General features: G+C 47.3%; 1 protein-coding gene across 2 annotated transcripts in view; it reads left to right on the top strand.

The window, feature by feature from the left end:
* Nucleotides 1-13,757: 13,757 nt before the first annotated feature.
* Arfgef2 (ADP ribosylation factor guanine nucleotide exchange factor 2) overlaps nt 13,758-18,826 on the top strand; it is a 100,183-nt gene continuing 95,114 nt past the window's right edge. For both annotated transcript variants that reach the window (XM_004636112.2, XM_023720685.1), the window contains exon 1: nt 13,758-14,042. In XM_004636112.2, coding sequence (XP_004636169.1) covers nt 13,922-14,042 — 121 coding nt within the window. In that variant the 5' untranslated portion in view covers nt 13,758-13,921. The remainder of the gene's footprint in view (nt 14,043-18,826) is intronic.

Genomic DNA, 18,826 nt, shown 5'->3' with positions numbered 1-18,826 from the left:
TGAAAAGGAAAAGGGCGGGGGGAGAAAGAAAAGAAAAGAAAGAAAAAGAAAAACCGCTTTAATCAAAGCTCAAGTCATAAGAGAAGCCAGAGACTGAAACTAGTTCCAACCGTGGGAAAACCAGGTGGGCAGCAAAGATCTGAGCAGACTGAGATGAATTTGACGCGCCTACAAGTCTGGGAAATAATTTTTACCAGATCGGAGAATTTCTGCCATTCCTGGAGCCTTGGTACCCTTAGGAGCTGAGAGATTCCGTTGTCACATAATCTCTTCCAGGTGGGGCACCGGGGAGACCGTGGGAGGTTCCTTCCCCTCTTTTCCCTGAGATCCCAGACACTGGAGGGGCATCATCCTGGGAGTCAGCCTTCTCACGCTGGCACGCCCTACAGTCACCAAGAAGGGACAAAAAAGAAGCAATTCTCAGAGCAGGAGACACCCACAGCGAGACACACGTCTCAGTGTCCCTGAATCCCCTAAGAAGGTGCTGGGAGGGGCAGGCAGCGCAGACTGGAATCCTGTGGGACTGGAGTCACCAACTTACTTTCTAGTGAGGCAGTAGGGGAGCAGGTTCCCTGGGGCAGAAGGCCCAGTCTTGAGGAGAGAGGAAGGAACAGAGCACGGCCACACGTGACAGGGGCATCCTGCAAGAAACAAGGCCGAGTGTGAGCATAACAGACTCAGACTTTACCAGGCCTAATGGCACAAGGCTACTATAATCCCAGTACGCCGGAAGGCGGAGGCAGGAGGATCGCAAATTCAAGTCCAGCCTGGGCAATGTAGCAATTTAGTGAGACCCTTTCTCAGAATAAAAGAGGTTTAAGGATGTAGCTCAATGCAAGGGCACTAGCTTCACTTGACGGGCTTGTCACCCCAGTGCAATTCGAAGTCCATAAGAAGAAGTGTAGGAGATAGGCTCAGTGCACATGGAAAGTTGTAGTGAAGGAGACTTTTTTTCTGATCAGCAATGAGGGATTGAACGGCAAACCTTTTGCACACGTGATGGGACGATCAGGTTTCATTCTGGCGCCGGCGATGCTCTTGAGAATGAATCGGAGGCTAAAAGATGAAGCCAAATTCATCCCCACCCCTTTTTTTCAGAGGAAAGCAGGACCAGGTGGTGAGGCTTTGGGGACGGTTTGGATACTGGCGCCCTCTGGTGGCGACGACAGTCACGGCGCTAAGAAAGGAGGGGCTGGTGGGCAAAGTCTTCCTTTCCCCTCTGGAATTTGGGAAGCTGGGAGGTATTGAGAGCTGGAGAGGCTGGAACTACGTAGGATGCTCGTTGGAAGGTGTAATAATCCCCTCCTGAAACTAGCTTTTCCTATGTCTCTTGTCTTGGTAAATGGCCCTCCCACCCATCTGGTTTCCCAAGTAAGAAACTTGGGGTCACTCTGAGCAGACTTACCTCCCTCATCCTCTCTCGCAGGCCTTCCCTAAGGCCTGTTAATTTAATCTTCTAAATCACTCTTCAGTCTGCCTGCTTTCCCCCCAGGCTTCAGCCCCCACCCCCTCCCAGCTCGGCAGTGTGGGAGTTTCCTTAGGAGACGCCCTGCTTTCCTTAGCTTCTCTCCCTGCTCCATCCAACAGGGTGACCCTTCTTTTTGGTTTAATTTCATGTAATTATTTTTTTTCAGTAGTGAGCACTGGACCCAGGACCACACACATAACAAGTACTCTACCGCTGACACAGATGGGAAGCGCCAGACTCGCCCCCTTGCCCTGTGCCTGCCAGAAGGGAGCGTGGCTCGGGCAGTGGCTGCCACACCCCTGCCCCTTCGTGTCCTTTGCTCTCCCCCTCCATCCAAGAGTGGACTTGACAGTGTCCCTCTTACCTCTTCGTTGCTTTGCGGCTGCTCTCCCTGCTGTTCGGTGGCTCTGCTGTCAGCCTAGCGACCCTTTCCCAATGCTGCTTCTACCTCTATGCAGCAGGAAGCCACCCTAATGTGACTAAAGTTAAGGATGGCTCTGAGTGGGCTGAACTTCCCCGAGCCCCAATGTGCTATAAAGAACACAAAACCATCTTCCTTGGAGATGTGACAGCTGTCAGTCAAACAACTCATGGCTCTGCCCTCTCATCAAATGATCCAATAGGACAGCGGCCGCTATCCTGGCACCCACTTGAACAAATCATAGGCCCAAATCTGAACCAATCACAGACCTGCATCTGCTATGTAAGCAGCACTCTGCTCCTGTGTCTTGGTAGTCTAGGGAGGGTCCTTTTGGTATGTTGATGACCCTGTGCTGCCACACACGGCCTGTTAAAGGTTCTGGAGGTCCTGTAAATCCACTGGCATCCAGCATTAGCTGGTGTTCACTGGCGGACATCAAGGCTGCTAGCAGAGCTGTACTTTGCCAATGAATGATTCCTATCTGAATCAAGCAAAAGAACCCTCAACTCTACTGAGCTGCATCCCCAACCCTTTCAAAATTGATTTTATTTTGAGACAGGGTCTTGCTGCCCAGGCTGATGTCGGCTGGCTCCTCACCCCTTGCCTGGAATCCCCTGGAGGCAGGGCTCCACTGCCTCCCACTGCCTTAGGCCAACAGAACCCTTCTGCCCTTGCCAGAATTGGCTAAGCACCTCGCCTTGTCCTGGCTGTCTTCTTCCTTCCTCCAACCCACCTCCTTGCAGCACTCAAGTCCTTCCTTCAGGGTCATCCAGGGCAGGAAAGGGACCAAGAAATGGGACAAAAACACACATTTTAAAAATGGCATCCACCCCAGCTGTGATCATGTATTACACTGAGCATATTCATGTTTTAAGCATGCAAAAATGAGCAGAGTACAGGAGAGACAGAGGGACAGACAGAGGGAAGGACAGCGGAAGGGACGGATGACTAGACAGGGGTAGGTACGTCCTCTCTGAGCAAATCTCAGAAGCCCCATTTGAAGTTCTTCCTCACCAAGGTCCCACCACGTGGTGCTTCTGGATCCTGTCCGCAGCCTGCACATCCGCCAGCTACATCTGAGTTTCGCTGTAAGTACACTTCGGAAATACACATGTGGCCAGCAGCTTAAGGAGAATCTGTGCATAGCCAACACAAGCCAGACTGGCAGCTGGCCAGGCTGACAGGAGTGTGTCACCCTATGGAGACATTACTCAGATGAAAACAGGGAGAGCAGACCCCGCCAGCGGCCAGCTTTATTACTTAGGACGGAGGCCAGTGGGTGGGGTAGAAAACCAAAAATGAAAGGTATTATTTCTGTCCCAGGTAAAATTTATCAATTTTAATAACCCCAGAGTTGCCAAGTCTCTCTCATGTTTGAGGACAGCCACTTTCTTTTTTAAGACCACCTCCTGGGTCCAGCATGGCTGCCAGGCAGAAGAGCCAGGTAAATGCCACCACATAGCCAACTACATCCAAATTCCTGGTAAACAGAGAATGTTCTGTACAATTATATGCCCATTATTGCATGAAAAATACTTTAACAAAATATTTGTGGTTTATCCAAAATTCAAATTTAACTGGCATCTTACACTTTTTTTTTTTTTGGCAGAACTGGGGATTGAACTCAGGCCCTTGCGCTTGCCAGGGAAGCGCTTATTCTACTGAGCCATCTCCCAGGCCCCATACTTTTATTTTGTAAATCAGTCTGCCTCACTGGAGGACAAAGAGAGGGCACGACAGAGAGGAATACAGGGGCAGAGAGACACAAAAATGAAGAAACAAGGAGAGGGAGAGAAGGACAGGGAGAGGGAGAGAGAGAATATGAAGATGAGATCAACCAACAGACACCCACAGATAAGAGGTGGAATGTGGGGGAGAGCCACACCCTGCACTGGGATAGGGCGAGGGCAGTTGGAAGGGGCGTAGCCCAGCGAGGAACACTGGAGTGAAGCCAGGGGGAGCTCCTTTCCCAGGCAGGGTGGGAGCACCTCAGAGGACACTGTGCAAACACAGTCCAAAGTCCACCCAGGATACAGGAAGGACAGTGACAAAGAAGGGCAAAGTTCTAAAACTAAAATTGCTTCTGGAGCCAGGTGAGGGGATGCATGCTTATAATTCCAGCACTCAGGAGACTGAGGCAGGAAGATGGCTGTGAGGCTGTGAGTTTGTAGCCAGCCTGGGCTACATAATGAGACCTTGTTTCAAAAATAACAACTAAATAAATAAATAAATAAGTAAATAAATGCCCTGGAGCTTCAGCTATTTGGTCTGCATTTGAGTCAGAACCAAGGAAGAGTACATAGAACTGATTTCCAGGATTGGGGGTATAGCTCAGTGGCAGAGTGACTGCATGCATGCATGAGGTGCTGGGTACCCAGCACCAAATAAAAAGCACTCCCCATACGTTGACCTCAATCAGCCAGATTTATAGTGAGAAGCCCTTAGCACCCTGCAAAAAAGGCTAAAATGCATAGCCTTCATTGTTCAGAAATGAAAGGTGTTTTTTTTTTAAAAAATCTTTTATTTATATATTTGGTGCAGTTTCTTGCTAAGCAGCTTGGACTAATAGTGATCCTCCTGTCTCAGCCTCCCCAGCACTGGGATTATAGGCATGCGCCACCGGGCCAGCACAGCATGCAGTACTGGGAATTGAACCTGGGTCCTTGTGCTTTTCATGCAGATGCTTAGACCACTGAGCTATTTCCCCAGCCCTATATGTTTTAAAGGTTCAGGGAGCTATCTCAGTGGTATAAGTGCCTACCTGGCAAGAGCAAGGCCCTGAGTTTGATTCCAAGTACCAATAATAATAATAATAATAATTATTATTAATTTTTTAAATCAGTTTCTGTTCTTCAGGAAAATATTCACTGCCTACTGACTGACTGTGCACCTACTGTTGTGTTCTGGGCAGGAAGCTGTGATTCTCCACCTTCACAGCATTCTCACTCTGGGGAGACAAGAGAGCACACACACCACAGAAACAGACCTGTCCTGAAGACCCACCCTGAGCGCGGCTTACGTGAGTCACTCGCTTCTAATGCGGCTGCATGTGCATTAGCGAAAAACTATAGTTTGTTGGAAACTTTAGCAGCTAGTGCTCACCGCCTTAAGGCCACGTGACCAACATTTTCAGCTACCATGCTGAGTTGCAAAGACACTCCCCCCAATCTGTCTTCAGGGGGAGCCACTTTGGAACATAGGTCAGTTTGTCTGTCTGTCTGTCTGTCTGTCTGTCTGTCTGTCTGTCTGTCTGTCTCTCCCTGACCACTAGCCATGGGACAACTGCCACATCTCAAGCACACACAAAAAACAAACAAAGGGCCAGTGATGTAGCTCAGTGGCACAGCACCTGCCTGGCACGCACGGGGTCCTAAGGCCACAACAAGCACGCACAAGCAGCTCCATGGACCGAGGAGGAGCTGAGACCTCCCGCTGATGCCACACAAGCCAGCTTCTCTGGAAGCCCAGCCTCGGGCCCAGGGCAGCCTTCAGGTGACCACAGTCCCAGCTGACACTCCCTCACAACTTCCTGAGAGACTTCATGCCAGAATCCTCCAGGCTGCCCCGAGAGTTCCCACCCCGCAGGAACTGTGATGACAAGCGCTTTGTTTTAAACCTTAAAGTGTCCTGGCACAGCAGTAAGTAACAAATGCACAGATAAATAAACTTCACCCTTTCAAATTAAGTTTAGTGCCATTAAGAAATAAGGTGCTGTGGAAGCGGGGGGTGGGGCAGGAGGAGAAGATGTAAGATGCGGTGCCGTGAGGGCCTCTCCCGGCAGGGCCACAGCTAGGAACACAGTGCTGGAGGGCTGGGTGGCCTGCTGTCCAGCACTGACAGGAACTGCACAGGCCAACGGTGACTGCTCTTTTCTTTTTAAATTTTTTCCTTAGTACATATTTGCCATACGTGGTGCTTACAAGTATAGGGAATTGTTCCTATATGTAAAAAATCTGAATTTTTCTTTTTTCCCCCATTTCCTTCCCCTCCCTTAAACGCCTTTCCCTTCCCATTTACAAAAGCTTTGTTTCCATTTCTCATTCTTTTTTTTTTTTTTTTTTGGAGACAGGGTCTCACTATGCAGTTCAGGCTGGCCTTGAGTTCACTATGTAGCCCAGGCTGATCTCAAACTCAGAACCCACCTTACCTCAACCTTCCAAGTGCTGGGATTACAGGTGTGTGCCATCATGACTGGCTCTATTCTTTGTTTCTTAATCCTTTTTCCCTTTTTCTTTCTTCTCTCCCTTCCCTTGTTCCCTTTTACATTTAAACATGTTCCTCCTGCCTCCCACTAGCTAGCCTTCATTTCAGTTGTTGGTGTTTCTCACACAAGAGAATGTGATATTTAAATGTGTGTCTTATTTATTTTACTTAATAACTACAGTCTTTTGGGTTTTTTTTTTTTTAATTTTAGTACAAGGTGTACAGGGTCTCACTACATAGATCGGACTCATAGTGCTCCTCCTGTGTTCAGCTTCCAAAGTGCTGGGATTCCAGGCTCGTGCCACCACACTCACTCTCAATTGCCATCTCAGGATACCCTGGGGGTGGGGCCGGCGCAGCATGCTGGGTATCAAACCCAGGCCCCTGTATCTGCCTAAGCAGGCACTTTAGTCCACTGAGCTATTTGGCCGGCCCTGACAAAACTATGGTCTTGTAATGCATTTGTTTATCCACAGATGACTCAAGTTTATCCTTCTGTATGGCAGAGTAGTATTCCACTGTATACAAATACCACATCTATATACAAATACCACATTCACTTTTTTTTTTTTTTTTTTTTTTCAGAACCGAGGATTGAACTCAGGCCCTTGTGCTTGCCAGGCAAGCGCTTATTCTACTGAGCTAACTCCCTGGCCCCACATTCACTTATTGATGGGCACTGGCTCTTACAAATTGTGCTGCTATAGACATGGGCATGCATGTGTCACTGTGGTATGACGCTTTTAACTCTTCCAGAAAGATGTCTAGAAGGGATCAAATGGAACCTCCAGTTTCAAGTTTTTGAGGAATCTCCACACTGATTTCCACAGTTGCATCAGTCTACACTCCCATCAACAGTGGAGAAGGGTTCCTTTTCCCCCACAACTTCACCAACATTTGTTATTGGTTGATTTCTTGGTAATACCCATTCCTTGGGCAGTTAGATTCTCAGGGTTGTTTTAATTTGCATTTCTTTTTTTAAATTTTATGTATATGGTACAGGGACTCACTACGCAGCTTGGACTTGTAATGATCCTCCTGTTTTCAGCCTTCCCAGCATTGGGATTACAGGGGTGCACAACCAGGTCCAGTCTCGGTGGCTGGCTCTGCATGCTGGAGGGTGGGGCCAGCACAGCATGTGGTGCTGGGGATCAAACCCGGTCCCTGCACTTGCCTAAGCAGCCATTTAGTCCACAGAGGTATCTCACCAACCCTAATTTGCATTTCTTGAATGATCAGTGATGTTAAACATTTTTTTCATATATTTATTTGCTGTTTGTACATCTTTATCTGAGAAACGCTGTTCATTTCAAGTGCTTACTTTAGGATTGGGTCTTAAAATAGGAGAGGTCTGATTTTTTTATTTTTAGCGAAGGATCTACAAGGTGTTCAGGGTCTCATGACTAGATCGGACTCCTAGTGATCTGCCTGTTTACAGCCTCGCAAGAGCTGGGATTACAGGCAGGCGCCACCACACTCAGTCTCAATTGCAGTCTCAGGGCGCCCTCGGGTGGGGACGGGCCTTGCACGGCAGGCGCAGGGATCGAACCCCGGGGCTCCTGCACCTGCTTGCAAGCTCTCTAATCTGCGGAGCTAGCTATTTGGCCAGCCCTTAGTTCTTAATATGTTGAAGATGTTAGTCCTTTATCTGAGGAGTAACTGATAAAAAAATTTACCCATTTCGTGGGTTGTCTCTTTACTAGGTCATTTCCTTAGCTGTGGAAAAGCTTTATAATTTGATGTGATCTCAGTTGTTGACTCTTGGTCATATTTTCTGTGTGATCATAGTTTCCACGCGAGCAGGTTTGGGTTTCCTCTGTGTCTTCCAGGTTTTTGCCTATTCTATCTTCTGTGTTGAAAGTGTGTAGGGAAGTGAGATCACCTGAGAAAACTCTGTAGCAGCAACCATGGCCGCGGGGGAGCGAGTGGAGCTAGGAGAGTGGAATCAATGAGCAGCAGGGATAGGAGAAGGGCTGTAAAGGGAAGGAGAGGAGTTTGCCGCCTTGAGGAATGCGGGGGTGGAGAAAGTATAGCGGCGTTCTCTGAACAGGCAGTGCAGACAGGAGTGCATCTATTTGGGCAGGGCTTTGTTCTTGTGCGGTTTTCTCCCAGGCCTGACTGTGACGGCTGCACCTGTCAGGCATGACATCTTCCAGAAGATTTATTGTTTCTGGTATTATGTTTAGATCTCTGGTCTATTTTAATTCTAGTGTGTGGTGAGAGGTGTGGGTCTAGGTTTAATATGCCATGTGTGGAAAGCCATTCTCCCCGGCACCATTTGTTAAAGAGGCTATCTTTCTTCCAGTGAAGGTGTTTGACCCCTTTGTCAAAAATAAGGCAGCTGGATGTGCTTGGGGTTGTTTCTGAATATTTTACTCTATTCCATTGATTCTAAAGTGGAAATCATACACCAGAAAATCTTCCTAATCATATAGTTTTAATAAAAGATAATGATCTAAGGGCCGGCCTGATAGCTCTGCGGACTAAAGTGCCTGTTTAGGCAGAGTATAGCAGCTGGGTTTGATCTCCAGTGTGCCTTGCCAGGCCCACCCCTGGGGGATGCTGAGATGGCGATTGAGACTGGGCGTGGTAGGGCGTGCCTGGAATCCCAGTGCTTGAGAAGCTGAACACAGGAGGATCACTATGAGTCTGATCTACATAGTGAGACCCTGTAGGCCCTGCCCTACATATAGAAGAAAAAAAAAAAAAAAAGATAATGATCTAAAAAGCAAAACAAAAGGAAGGCAGTATATAGCCTACTGATTTGACTTTAATTGCTAAATGCTCAGGCACAATTACACTTGGAGATAAAATGAAGCAGTCAGATCTGGAACCTACAAGTAGAGTTCTGAAGGCCAGCCAGATAGCTCAGCGAATTAAAGCGCCTGCTTAGGCCTGCCATGCCGGTCCCACCCCCGACTGAGACTGGGCGTGGCAGCCCGTGCTTGATATCCCAATGCTTGGAAGGCTGAAAAACAGGAAGGATCATTATGAGTCTGATTTGTGTAGCGAGACCGTGTAGATCCTGTACTAAATACATTTAAAAAAAAAAAAAAAAGTAAAAAGCAGAGTTCCATTGATTTTGAATTGTGATAGCCACGCATGCAGACTGACCAGGGATGGCATTGTGGCCAATGAGATACTATGGCTGGATCATGAGGCTTTCAAATGGCAAGTGACATTCGGTAAAGGTCATGACAAAACATACATATTTTTTTCCTTTGAATTATAATGGTAGTTGCATTTCTGAAAAACTTAAAAATACCAAGACTGAGTTTAAAATGCATTGTTCTGTGCTCTGTGTTTATGTTCATCACCTTTCTGTTGCTGGGGCGAAATGCCTGACCTACGCAGCTTAAAGGCAAGCAGGGTTCCTTGGGCTCACAGTTCCAGTGCATGGGCAGCTGGCTTCAACCCAGAAATGGTCTGGGGAGGAAGATGCTCAAACCGTGGCAGCCAGGAATCAAGAGCACCAAGGAGCTGGAGAACAGCGGAGCCCCGGAAGCCACGCCCCTGGAAGCCACACCCCCGGCAGCCATGCCCCTAGTGAGTTGCCTCCTCCCTCTGGGCCCCGCCTCCTACCGGCCCAATCAGCTAGGAACGCATTGATGAACTGAATCCTACCCCTCCATGAGGTCAGCGCCCCCAACGCCCAGCCACCTCTCTAGGCTCCACCTAAGAACACTGTAGCGCTTGGGAGCAAGTCCTAAATACATGGGTCTTTGGGGGACATTTCATATTTAAGCCTTAACAATGGGATTCTCAGGCCGGGGAGGTGGTTCAGTAGAATAAGTGCTTGCCTGGCAAGCGCCAAGGGCCTGAGTTCAATCCCCGGTACCGAGAAAAAAAAAAAAAAAAAAAAAAAAAAAAAAAAACCACAAAAAACTGTGCGGCATCACTGCCCCCTCTGTTGTGAAAAACATACACTGTTATCCCAGTGTGGTGGGACTCACACCTGTGTCCCAGCACTCTAATGGCAGGACACTCACCATGAGTTCCAAGCCAGAATGGGCTGCATAGTGAGTTCAAGGCTAGCCTAAACTACAGAGAAAAACCCTCTTTTATTTATTTATTTATTTATTTTGGGTGGACCCGGAGATTGAACTCAGGCCCCTGTGCTTGCCAGAGAAGCGCTTAATCCGCTGAGCCATCTCCCTGGCCCAACCCTGTCTCAAAAAAAAAAAAACCCTAAACCTGTCTGAAAAAAAAATATCAAATACTCTTTGGGGTGGCATAGCCTTTGTTGAGAATTGCCAACTGAGACAAAAGCACAAGTCAAGCCCTTGATAGAGTAATATGGAATCTATTTTTTTGGGCAGAACCAGGGATTGAATTCAGGTCCTTGTGCTTGCCAGGGAAGCACTTATTCTACTGAGCCATTTCCCTGGCTCCTTAATGTGGAATCTGTGGTTGTTTGAATTCTGAGAAGAGAAGCAGGAGAGAGATGAGGTCAGTGAAATTGGAAGACTTCTATGCCACCTCTCAGCCACAGTGGGAAACTGAGGCTCCATGCCAAGGGTAATGGGGAGCCACTGTTGGTTTCCAAGGGGAGTTACATGGTCTGACCTTGGCCTTAGGGCATGACTCAAACCTTGTCACTGAGCTAAGTGTGGCGGCATGCTTGGGGGCTAAGGCAGGAGAGGTCTAGCTTGGGTGACTTAGCAAGCCCATGTCTCAAAATCAAAAGGGGTGAGGCTATAGCTCAGTACAATGGGCCTGGATTCAAATCCAAGCGTAAACTTTGTCACTCAGCAGACTGCCCTGTGCTTTTCTGAGAATTTCACACATTCATTCACTCTTTCATTCATTCAGCACATGAGCGGTAAGCAGTACACCAGCGATCTGTTGCTGTGAAAGAAGCTACCCCAAGATGTTGGGCTTAAAATAACGAAGTGTTGCTCTCCATATTCTGTGGGTTGTTTGAGCAGTTCTGCTGCTGTTCTCACCAAGGTCTCTCATGCTGCCGCAACCAACTGGTGTGCGGACTGAGCACTGGGCCCTCTCCATGTGAGCATCACACAGCATTGTAAGAGAGAAGGAAGGAGTGGGCCAGACCTCTTTCCACCCAGGCCCTGGTATGCAAACAGCCTCACCTTCACCACATTCTGTCACAGGCCTAGTCCAGGTTCAGGAAGATGAAGAAATAGACTGTGTGCTTGCCTCTCTGTGTGTGTGTATATTAGTGTGAAATGAACTCAGGGAATATAAAGCTACATCTCCATCTTTTATGTACTTATTTATTTGGCAGAACCAGGGATTGAACTCAGACCCTTGTGCTTGCCAGGGAAATTCTTATTCTACTGAGCTATCTCCCCAGCCCTCCAGCTCTTATTTTTTACACTTAATTTTTTTTTTTTTTTAATTTTAAGAGGTTTTTCTAAGTTGCCCATCCTGGCCTAAAATTTGCAATCCTCCTGTCTCAGCTTCCCAAATAGCTAGGACTATAGGTATGTGCCACTATTCCCAGTCAGACTTCACCTCTTCCTGGGAGGAGCTGCAAAGACACATGACTATATAAGCAATGGAAAGTATGGGATTTGTGCCCACGAAACAGTCTAACTAGGGCCTGTGAAACAGCTCAGTGTACAGCTCAGTGTACTAAGCACTGGCTTAGGCAAGTGCAGGGACTGCGGTCCCCCCACACGCACCATAATCCACACTGGCGTGGGCGTGGTGGCACACACCTGTAATCTCTGTGCTGGGGAGGCTGAAAACAGGAGGACTACTAGGAGTCTGAACTGCATAGTGAGACCCTGCACAAAATACATAAATTAAAAAAAAAAAAGTCTACCTGGCTCTGGCCCAAGACCTGGGGACACAACCTGTCCCTCTGCAGCCTTGCTCTAGTGAGACCACAAACAAGCCAATAAGTACAAGAAGGTCAACAGGTACTGTTGAAAACCTCAAGTAAGAAAGACAGCCTGACAAGGCCAGGGAAATGTGTGTGTGTGTGTGTGTGTGTGTGTGTGTGCATGTACACTTGCACATACGCATGCAGGTGTGCTACAGTACTAACTAGAGAGGTAAACATGGGGTCTTTGCTCAGCTACATCAGTGCTCCCCACCCCCTTGTGGGGAGCCCTGGAAGCTGGAAAATCAAAGGTGTGTAGGCAGGACTAGGCCTTAGTGCCTAAAGCAAACAAGCTACCTCAGTCCTGAGATAAGCATCCTGCCTGGTTAATGGCACTAGGCAATTGTATCATGTGTTAGTAACTTTGGGAAGGTATAAACATCCATATTGTTGCTCATCCTGCCAACCAGGCAGACCAGCTACTACCTAGCCCAGCTTTTGTCTTCTTATCTATCTTTTCTCATTCCTGCCATTTCTCCCTGGGAGAACCGATCCGACTGAGATCAATGGATCCCTACACCCCCTTTTAATTTTTTGAGGCTCTAGCTAAAACAGAGTTTCCCAGGCTCAGCTCAAACTTTTAATCTTTCTTCTTCAACCTCCAAGAGTTCTGGGATTATAGGGGAGCGACATGATTCCACTAGGTGCAGTGGCTCACACCTGTAACCTCAGCACTCTGGGAAGCTGGAGCCAAAGGATAGAAAGCTTGAGCCCAGCCTGGACAACTCAGTAACTGAGACCTTGCACCATCATGCCCAGACCAGCGCCAGGCCATTTGAATGTACCTGCGAGGGAAGTTCCTTAGGCTTCCAAATGAACCGCAGTACCAAGGCTGTCCTTAGGAAAGCATCACTTGGAGAAGGTCCAGGGACATCAATTATGGCTACTGTGATATCGCTACTGTAGGATGGAGTGGAAGAAACCCTAAAACGATGTGCGTAGGGGTTCCCCCAGGCAAGTGGCGGGGACTGAAGCCAGGACCTCGCCTCCTCAGCAAGCACTCAGCCACAGAACTGCACCCCCAGCCTCCATCTCCTTACTCATTAGCAGACTGTCACACTGGCCATAACGGTCGAGTTTTTTCTGTCAAATGCTCCAAAGCAGTCTCTTGCCCACCACACTGTGTGGAGCACAGGTTTATGAAAATAGAGCAGAAACCCCAGAGGGAGGCAAGCCCCTCCTGGCGAACACAGCACTCCCGGGCTGGGGTGTGTGGATGGTGTGCAGCCCTCCCAGCCCCGCAGGAGGGCAGAGTCGTGAGCACATCTCTTCCCTCCTCTCTGTCCCTCCAAGGCCCTGCGCGCCTTTCCTTTCCTCCTCTCTCCATCTCAGAAGGTCCCTTCCAAGCTGCCTCCCCTGATCCCAACCACATTCTCTTCATTGCATTCTTCTCTCCCTCACTTCCTCTTCCCAGCTGCTCTGCAGCGGCCTTCTCCTTCCCCACGCTCACCTCCCTCCAGTTCTCTTTCCCCCACCTCCTCCCTCCGCTCCCTCTTCCCTCCTCTCTCCCCCCACCTCCTACTCCTGATCACCTCCTTCATTCAGTACCAACTCTAACAACCTTCCGGTTCCCTCCTCTTTCCCACGCACGCGTCTCTCCTTGCCGCTTTCCTCACTCTATCACCGCCTCTGTTCCCTCTCACCTTCCCTCATTCCCGGATCCCTCTCCCTCCACCCCTCGCGCTCACCTCCCTCCACTCCGCCCCTCCTTCCACCTGGCCCCGCCCCACGCCGGGCCCCGCCCCTTTTGGTCACGGGGTCGACGGACGCTCGCCGGCCGCCACGGCCCCCTCCAGTCACGTGATCATGTGACGCTCTCCAACATGGCGGCGCTGTGGGGCCGGGGCGTCTCTTCCTGACTAGGCGGCGCGCACGGACGCGGCCGGTGCCGGCCCGGGAGGCCGGGCCCACGGTCTCTGTCGCCCGCTAGCTCGCGCCGCCAGCCTGCGGGGCTGCCAGCCTCTGCCGGGCCGGGGCCATGCAGGAGAGCCAGACCAAGAGCATGTTCGTGTCCCGGGCCCTGGAGAAGATTCTAGCCGACAAGGAGGTGAAGCGGCCCCAGCACTCCCAGCTGCGCAGGGCCTGCCAGGTGGCGCTCGGTGGGTGAGCCGCCCCGGCCCGGCCCCGCGCCGGCGTCCCATTCTGGCCGTTATCCCGCCTGGTCCCTTGGCTTCCGCTTCTGCCTGACCCCAAATACCAGACCCGGCCTCTTCCTCTTTATATCCCGGGGATCTGATTGATTCCCAGGTGCTCGGGACTGGCCCAAGGTCACCTAGCAAGTTGGTGACAGTCATGGCTGGCTCTCCAGCCTCTCTGCTCGCAGCTCTTGTTCCGACTCCTTGTCCCTAGTTTCCTGGTTCCGCCCCTAACCACCTCCAAGTCCTCAGAAGCAGTTGTCCTTATTAAATTTTTTCTTTACCTGGATTCAGCTAGTTGAGGTCTCCCCATGTGAGCAGAAGTGGCTGAAAGAGCTGCCCAACTGATGTTGGGAAACTCCTGGGGCTTGATTTTGAAGTGCTGGATTGGTGAATGTTTGGGGAATTCCTTTGGGGATTTCCTTTCGCTCTTTCTCCCAGAGAGGGCATGTAGAGGATGATCTGTATGCCCCAGGTCTGTCACTTGTAGACATCTGCTTACTCTAGGATGTCCCCTGAATTACAGCGTCTGTAAAGCAGAGGTGCTCCCAATGCAGCTGCTGCAGTACTTAACATACAGTAGGTGCTCAGTAGTTATTTACTGTTGGAATGGATTAAGGAAAGGGAGAGAAGTCTAACTCATACCACTGCTAGTTTAAAAGTATGATTGTTAATGCCAGCACCAGCCTTTTTCCTTTTAGTTATGCCTCACATGACCTCAGTGTGCCAGGCACAGAAGACACAGTGAGGGACAAGACAAACAAAGCTCTGCCCCTCTGTGAAATATACTCAATAGAGTAGACAAAATAAGTAAACTTTTTTTTTTTTTTTTTGTGGTACTGGGGATTGAACTCAGGACACTGCGCTTACCAGGCAGGCGCTTATTCTATTGAGCCATTTCCCCAGGCCCTAGTAAACAAAATTACTGAGACATTTTTTTTTTAATTTTATTTTTTTTTAATTATTTATTTATTTTAACATTTTATTTATTGTGTGTGTGTGTGTGTGTGTGGCCAGCTCAGCCCGCCAGGGGGCGGGGCTGGCTGGCATGTGGTGCTGGGGTTCGAACCGCGGTCCCTATGCTTTGTCAAGCTTGTTCCAAGTAGGTGCTTTAGACCACTGAGCCATCTCTCCAGCCCCACTGAGACATTTTTGAGTAGTAATAAATGCTCCTGTCAAAGCATAAGGCTAAGTGATAAGAGGGCTGGAGGACTGCTTTACATAGGATGGTTAGGAAAGTAATCTTTTCTATGGATGAGACATCTGAGCTGAGCACTGAAAGACAAGCTCAATATCCATCGTGTGGGGTTTCTTGCTAAAGAAAAAGTTCTGGGCAGGGAGGACCAATGTGTTTGACCAGAGCTGGCTTTGAGGTAATCACTCCCCAATTAGCACCTTTAGTTTAGAATCTGTGGAAAGGCCTGGGTTTCCTAACACATTGTAAATGGAAGGTTGATTTTTCTGTCCAGGATTGCCATCACCTTTCTCCTTTCATTTTGAGCATGGTGTAGAGCAAGTGCTTGTAGGGCTAGGAATGTGTTGTGAACCTTGCACTTGCCTGCAAAGAAGAGCCACAGATTTCCTCCAAAACATCTGCAATACTTCAGGACTTGAAAACTATTTGATTTAGTTTGTTTTTGCCTAGATAATCTGGAAACTTGCTAGTCTTGTGACAATCAGGCTCACTGAAAGGAATTTCCTGAGACTTAGATTTTAAAGCTTTTCTATTTAGATACCCAAAGGTAACTATTGGATATTGTTTTGTCAGGAATGTAGGATAAACATTAAATACACAACGGTTTGTTAGACAGAAACTTGATGTTTATCACTCCCATTGAAACGTACCTGGACTCAGTCCTGGCAATATTAGTTTATTTATTTTTTTGGTATTTTCGGGAAGGGTCTACAGGGGGCTCAGGGTCTCACTACTAGATCGGACTTACAGTGATCTGCCTGTTTACAGCCTCCCAAGAGCTGGGGTGCTGCCACGCCCAGTCTCAATTGCTGTCTCAGCACACCTGGGGGCAGGGCTGGCACAGCAGGCTCAGGGATGGAACCCGTGGCGCCTGTGCCTACTTGCAAGGGCTTTAATCCTCTGAGATTATTTGGCTGGCCTCCGCAATATCAGTTTAAAAAGTCTTTTTAAGTGTAAACAGTCTTTTTTTTTTTTTTTTTTTTTCTTATGAGCAGACTATATTTATTGAGAGAAAGAAAGCCCTGTCTGAGAGAGGGACAGGAGGGGGGCCCGAGTGGGTAGTTCCCCCCTAAGCAGTGTTTTTTTTTCTCCCCGGAACCAGGGATTGAACTCAGGCTCTTGCGCTTGCCAGGCAAGCACTTATTCTACTGAGCCATCTCCCAGCCCTAAACAGTCTTGTGGAAGTCTTAAAATAGTTATTTGGCAGAAGAGTTTTTCATTTCTTCCTCAGAAATTTTCTCTGTATCTCAACAAGGTGAAATAAAATATCACCCTATTAGCCAAGCATAGCGGCACATACCCATAAACCTAACACTCAAGAGGCTGAGGCAGGAGGATTGCTACAAATTTGAGGACAGCCTGAACTATGTAGTGAGAGCCTGTCTTTAAAAAAATCAAATTGTATGTCCCATTATTAGAACCTACTTATACAGTTGTTATATGGGCCACAAAGGATCATAGCTTTGAGAGTTTAGATGTTTTGCATTATATTTTTCTATAGAAGTTTAGATTTTTCCAACTCTAATTGTAGAATGTACATTTTAAGTGTTTGAATAGTGAACTGTAAAAAATGGCATAGGTATAATTTGGCTGTAGGTTAGTGGAATAGCAAATTGGAGAGGTGGCTTGTCATTGTCTTCAATGATAAGCCAGTACTTCAGTGTAAGAATAGGAGCTACCATAGAGAACTCATACAGTGTTGATTTAAAATGACTATCACTTCAAAGAATAATTTTTGTTGAATAGAAATGACCACTAATGACCATTAGAAAACATTACATAGTGCCTAGTGACATTTCACTGTGTGTCTCAAGGCTCAGTCTTGTCTCCAGTAGTCCCATTTGAGAAGAGAAATTTGGGAAAACAGCTGAAACAAGGACATGTGTAAGGAACATTGTAATGTTAGTACTTTAGAGAGTACTCTATGTAGATTATAGTTAATTTTGAGAAGAGGAACTGTGACTGACTATCAAAATTGAAATGCTTGGATGATGGAGAGCATTTACAGGAATCAGCTTCTGTGATAGGATCCCACCAATTGTAGTGTATGGGGGAGGGGATCAGGGGTCGGGGGCTGTATCCTGTGTCGGTTAGAAGATAGGAGCATGACCTCTGAGATTTAAGATGGCCTGGCTCAGTTGGGCCTGGTGGCACATGCCTGTGATCCCAGCACTTCCTAACTCAGCTCTGGGGAGGCTGAAGCTGGAGAATGGCCAAGAATTTGAGAGCAGCCTAGACTACATGGAGAGTTTAAGGCCAACCTAAATTACAAAGCAAGACCATGTCTCAAAGCAAAAAAGACTTCCTGCTTTCTAACTTGTTATACAGTATTTGTGATCTTGTGCAGATCTTATCTTAATCTTAACATGTTTTTCAAAGGATTAAGCTGGCTGATGCATACGAAGAACTTGGCGCATAGTATGTACTCAGTAGATACTTGCTGCTGTGATTATCATTTTAAGTTTCAAAAAGTATATACTCAAATTTGATTTCTTCGGGTGACTTCTTTTGTTCAGGAATAACTTCCTGTTCTGTTTGTAGATAGAAAAATAAGAATGTAATTACATGACTGAAAGACTGTTTATTGTTAACTGTTAAGCTCAGTGGAGACAGGGGTTGTCCCTTGTAAAAGCAGTGATAATCAGGATGGAACAGATTTGGGGTAATTAATCTCAACAGTCCATTTGCTCCAGATACCAAATGCAGAGATAGGTGACTGTCCAGCTAGGGATGTTACCCTTCCACCTTCACCTGGAGAAATCGTGAGCGTACTCATTGCCCCATAAGTGTTGCTGCTGCTGTTTACCTTACTAATGAAGCTTTGATATGGATAATACCCTTCAACCTTTTAGCTCTGTTGGGGAGTATAATCACATTCTTTAAATCTTTTATAGTTACCTTTTTTTTTTTTTTTTTTGAGGCCCATCTTTTCCCCTGATGTCTCTTTAGGTGGTATTGCTGCTCTTAAATTGTATTGCTGTAGGTTTGACCAAAATATGTTTCAAAATATTTGAATATGGAAAAATTTGCCTTTAACTTAGCTCAACTGTAGATAGATATAGACTATTCATTTATGGATATGAAAAGAGATACAGTTTCTTATTGAATATGCACAAAGTGCTAAGTAGGGGCAGAATACTCTTGCTACCTGTGATTATTCTTAGTCATTATCATGAAAATATAAAAAGAATAGTACTTATGCATGTATTTTTTATGTGAAATTGAGTGACTTTCTGTAATTGTGTGTTCTGTAGTATCTATATGATATCTATCCTGTATTAAACATTTCTGAGTGCCAGGTATTGTACTCTGTGCTTTAGTTTAGTTCTTACAGTTATTATCTGTGCTAAAGCCCAGAGAAGTTAAGTAAGTTGGCAAGCATAACTGAGCCAATAGGTGATAATTAAGCAGTATGAACACAGTCTGGCTCGAGTTAAGATCTCTACCCTTTCTAACATGCTTGATTGTACCTCCTTGAAAGTTCATAAGGAAAACAGTGAAGTCTTTGAAAACAGTGAAGTCTTTGAAAACAGTCATTTCATTGCAGTGAAGT

The sequence above is a fragment of the Octodon degus genome, unplaced genomic scaffold (genome assembly GCF_000260255.1).
Source record: "Octodon degus isolate 3935 unplaced genomic scaffold, OctDeg1.0 scaffold00077, whole genome shotgun sequence".
Lineage (NCBI taxonomy): Eukaryota > Metazoa > Chordata > Mammalia > Rodentia > Octodontidae > Octodon > Octodon degus.
Note: the sequence above shows the minus strand (reverse complement) of the source record. Positions and strands in the feature narration are given on the sequence as shown.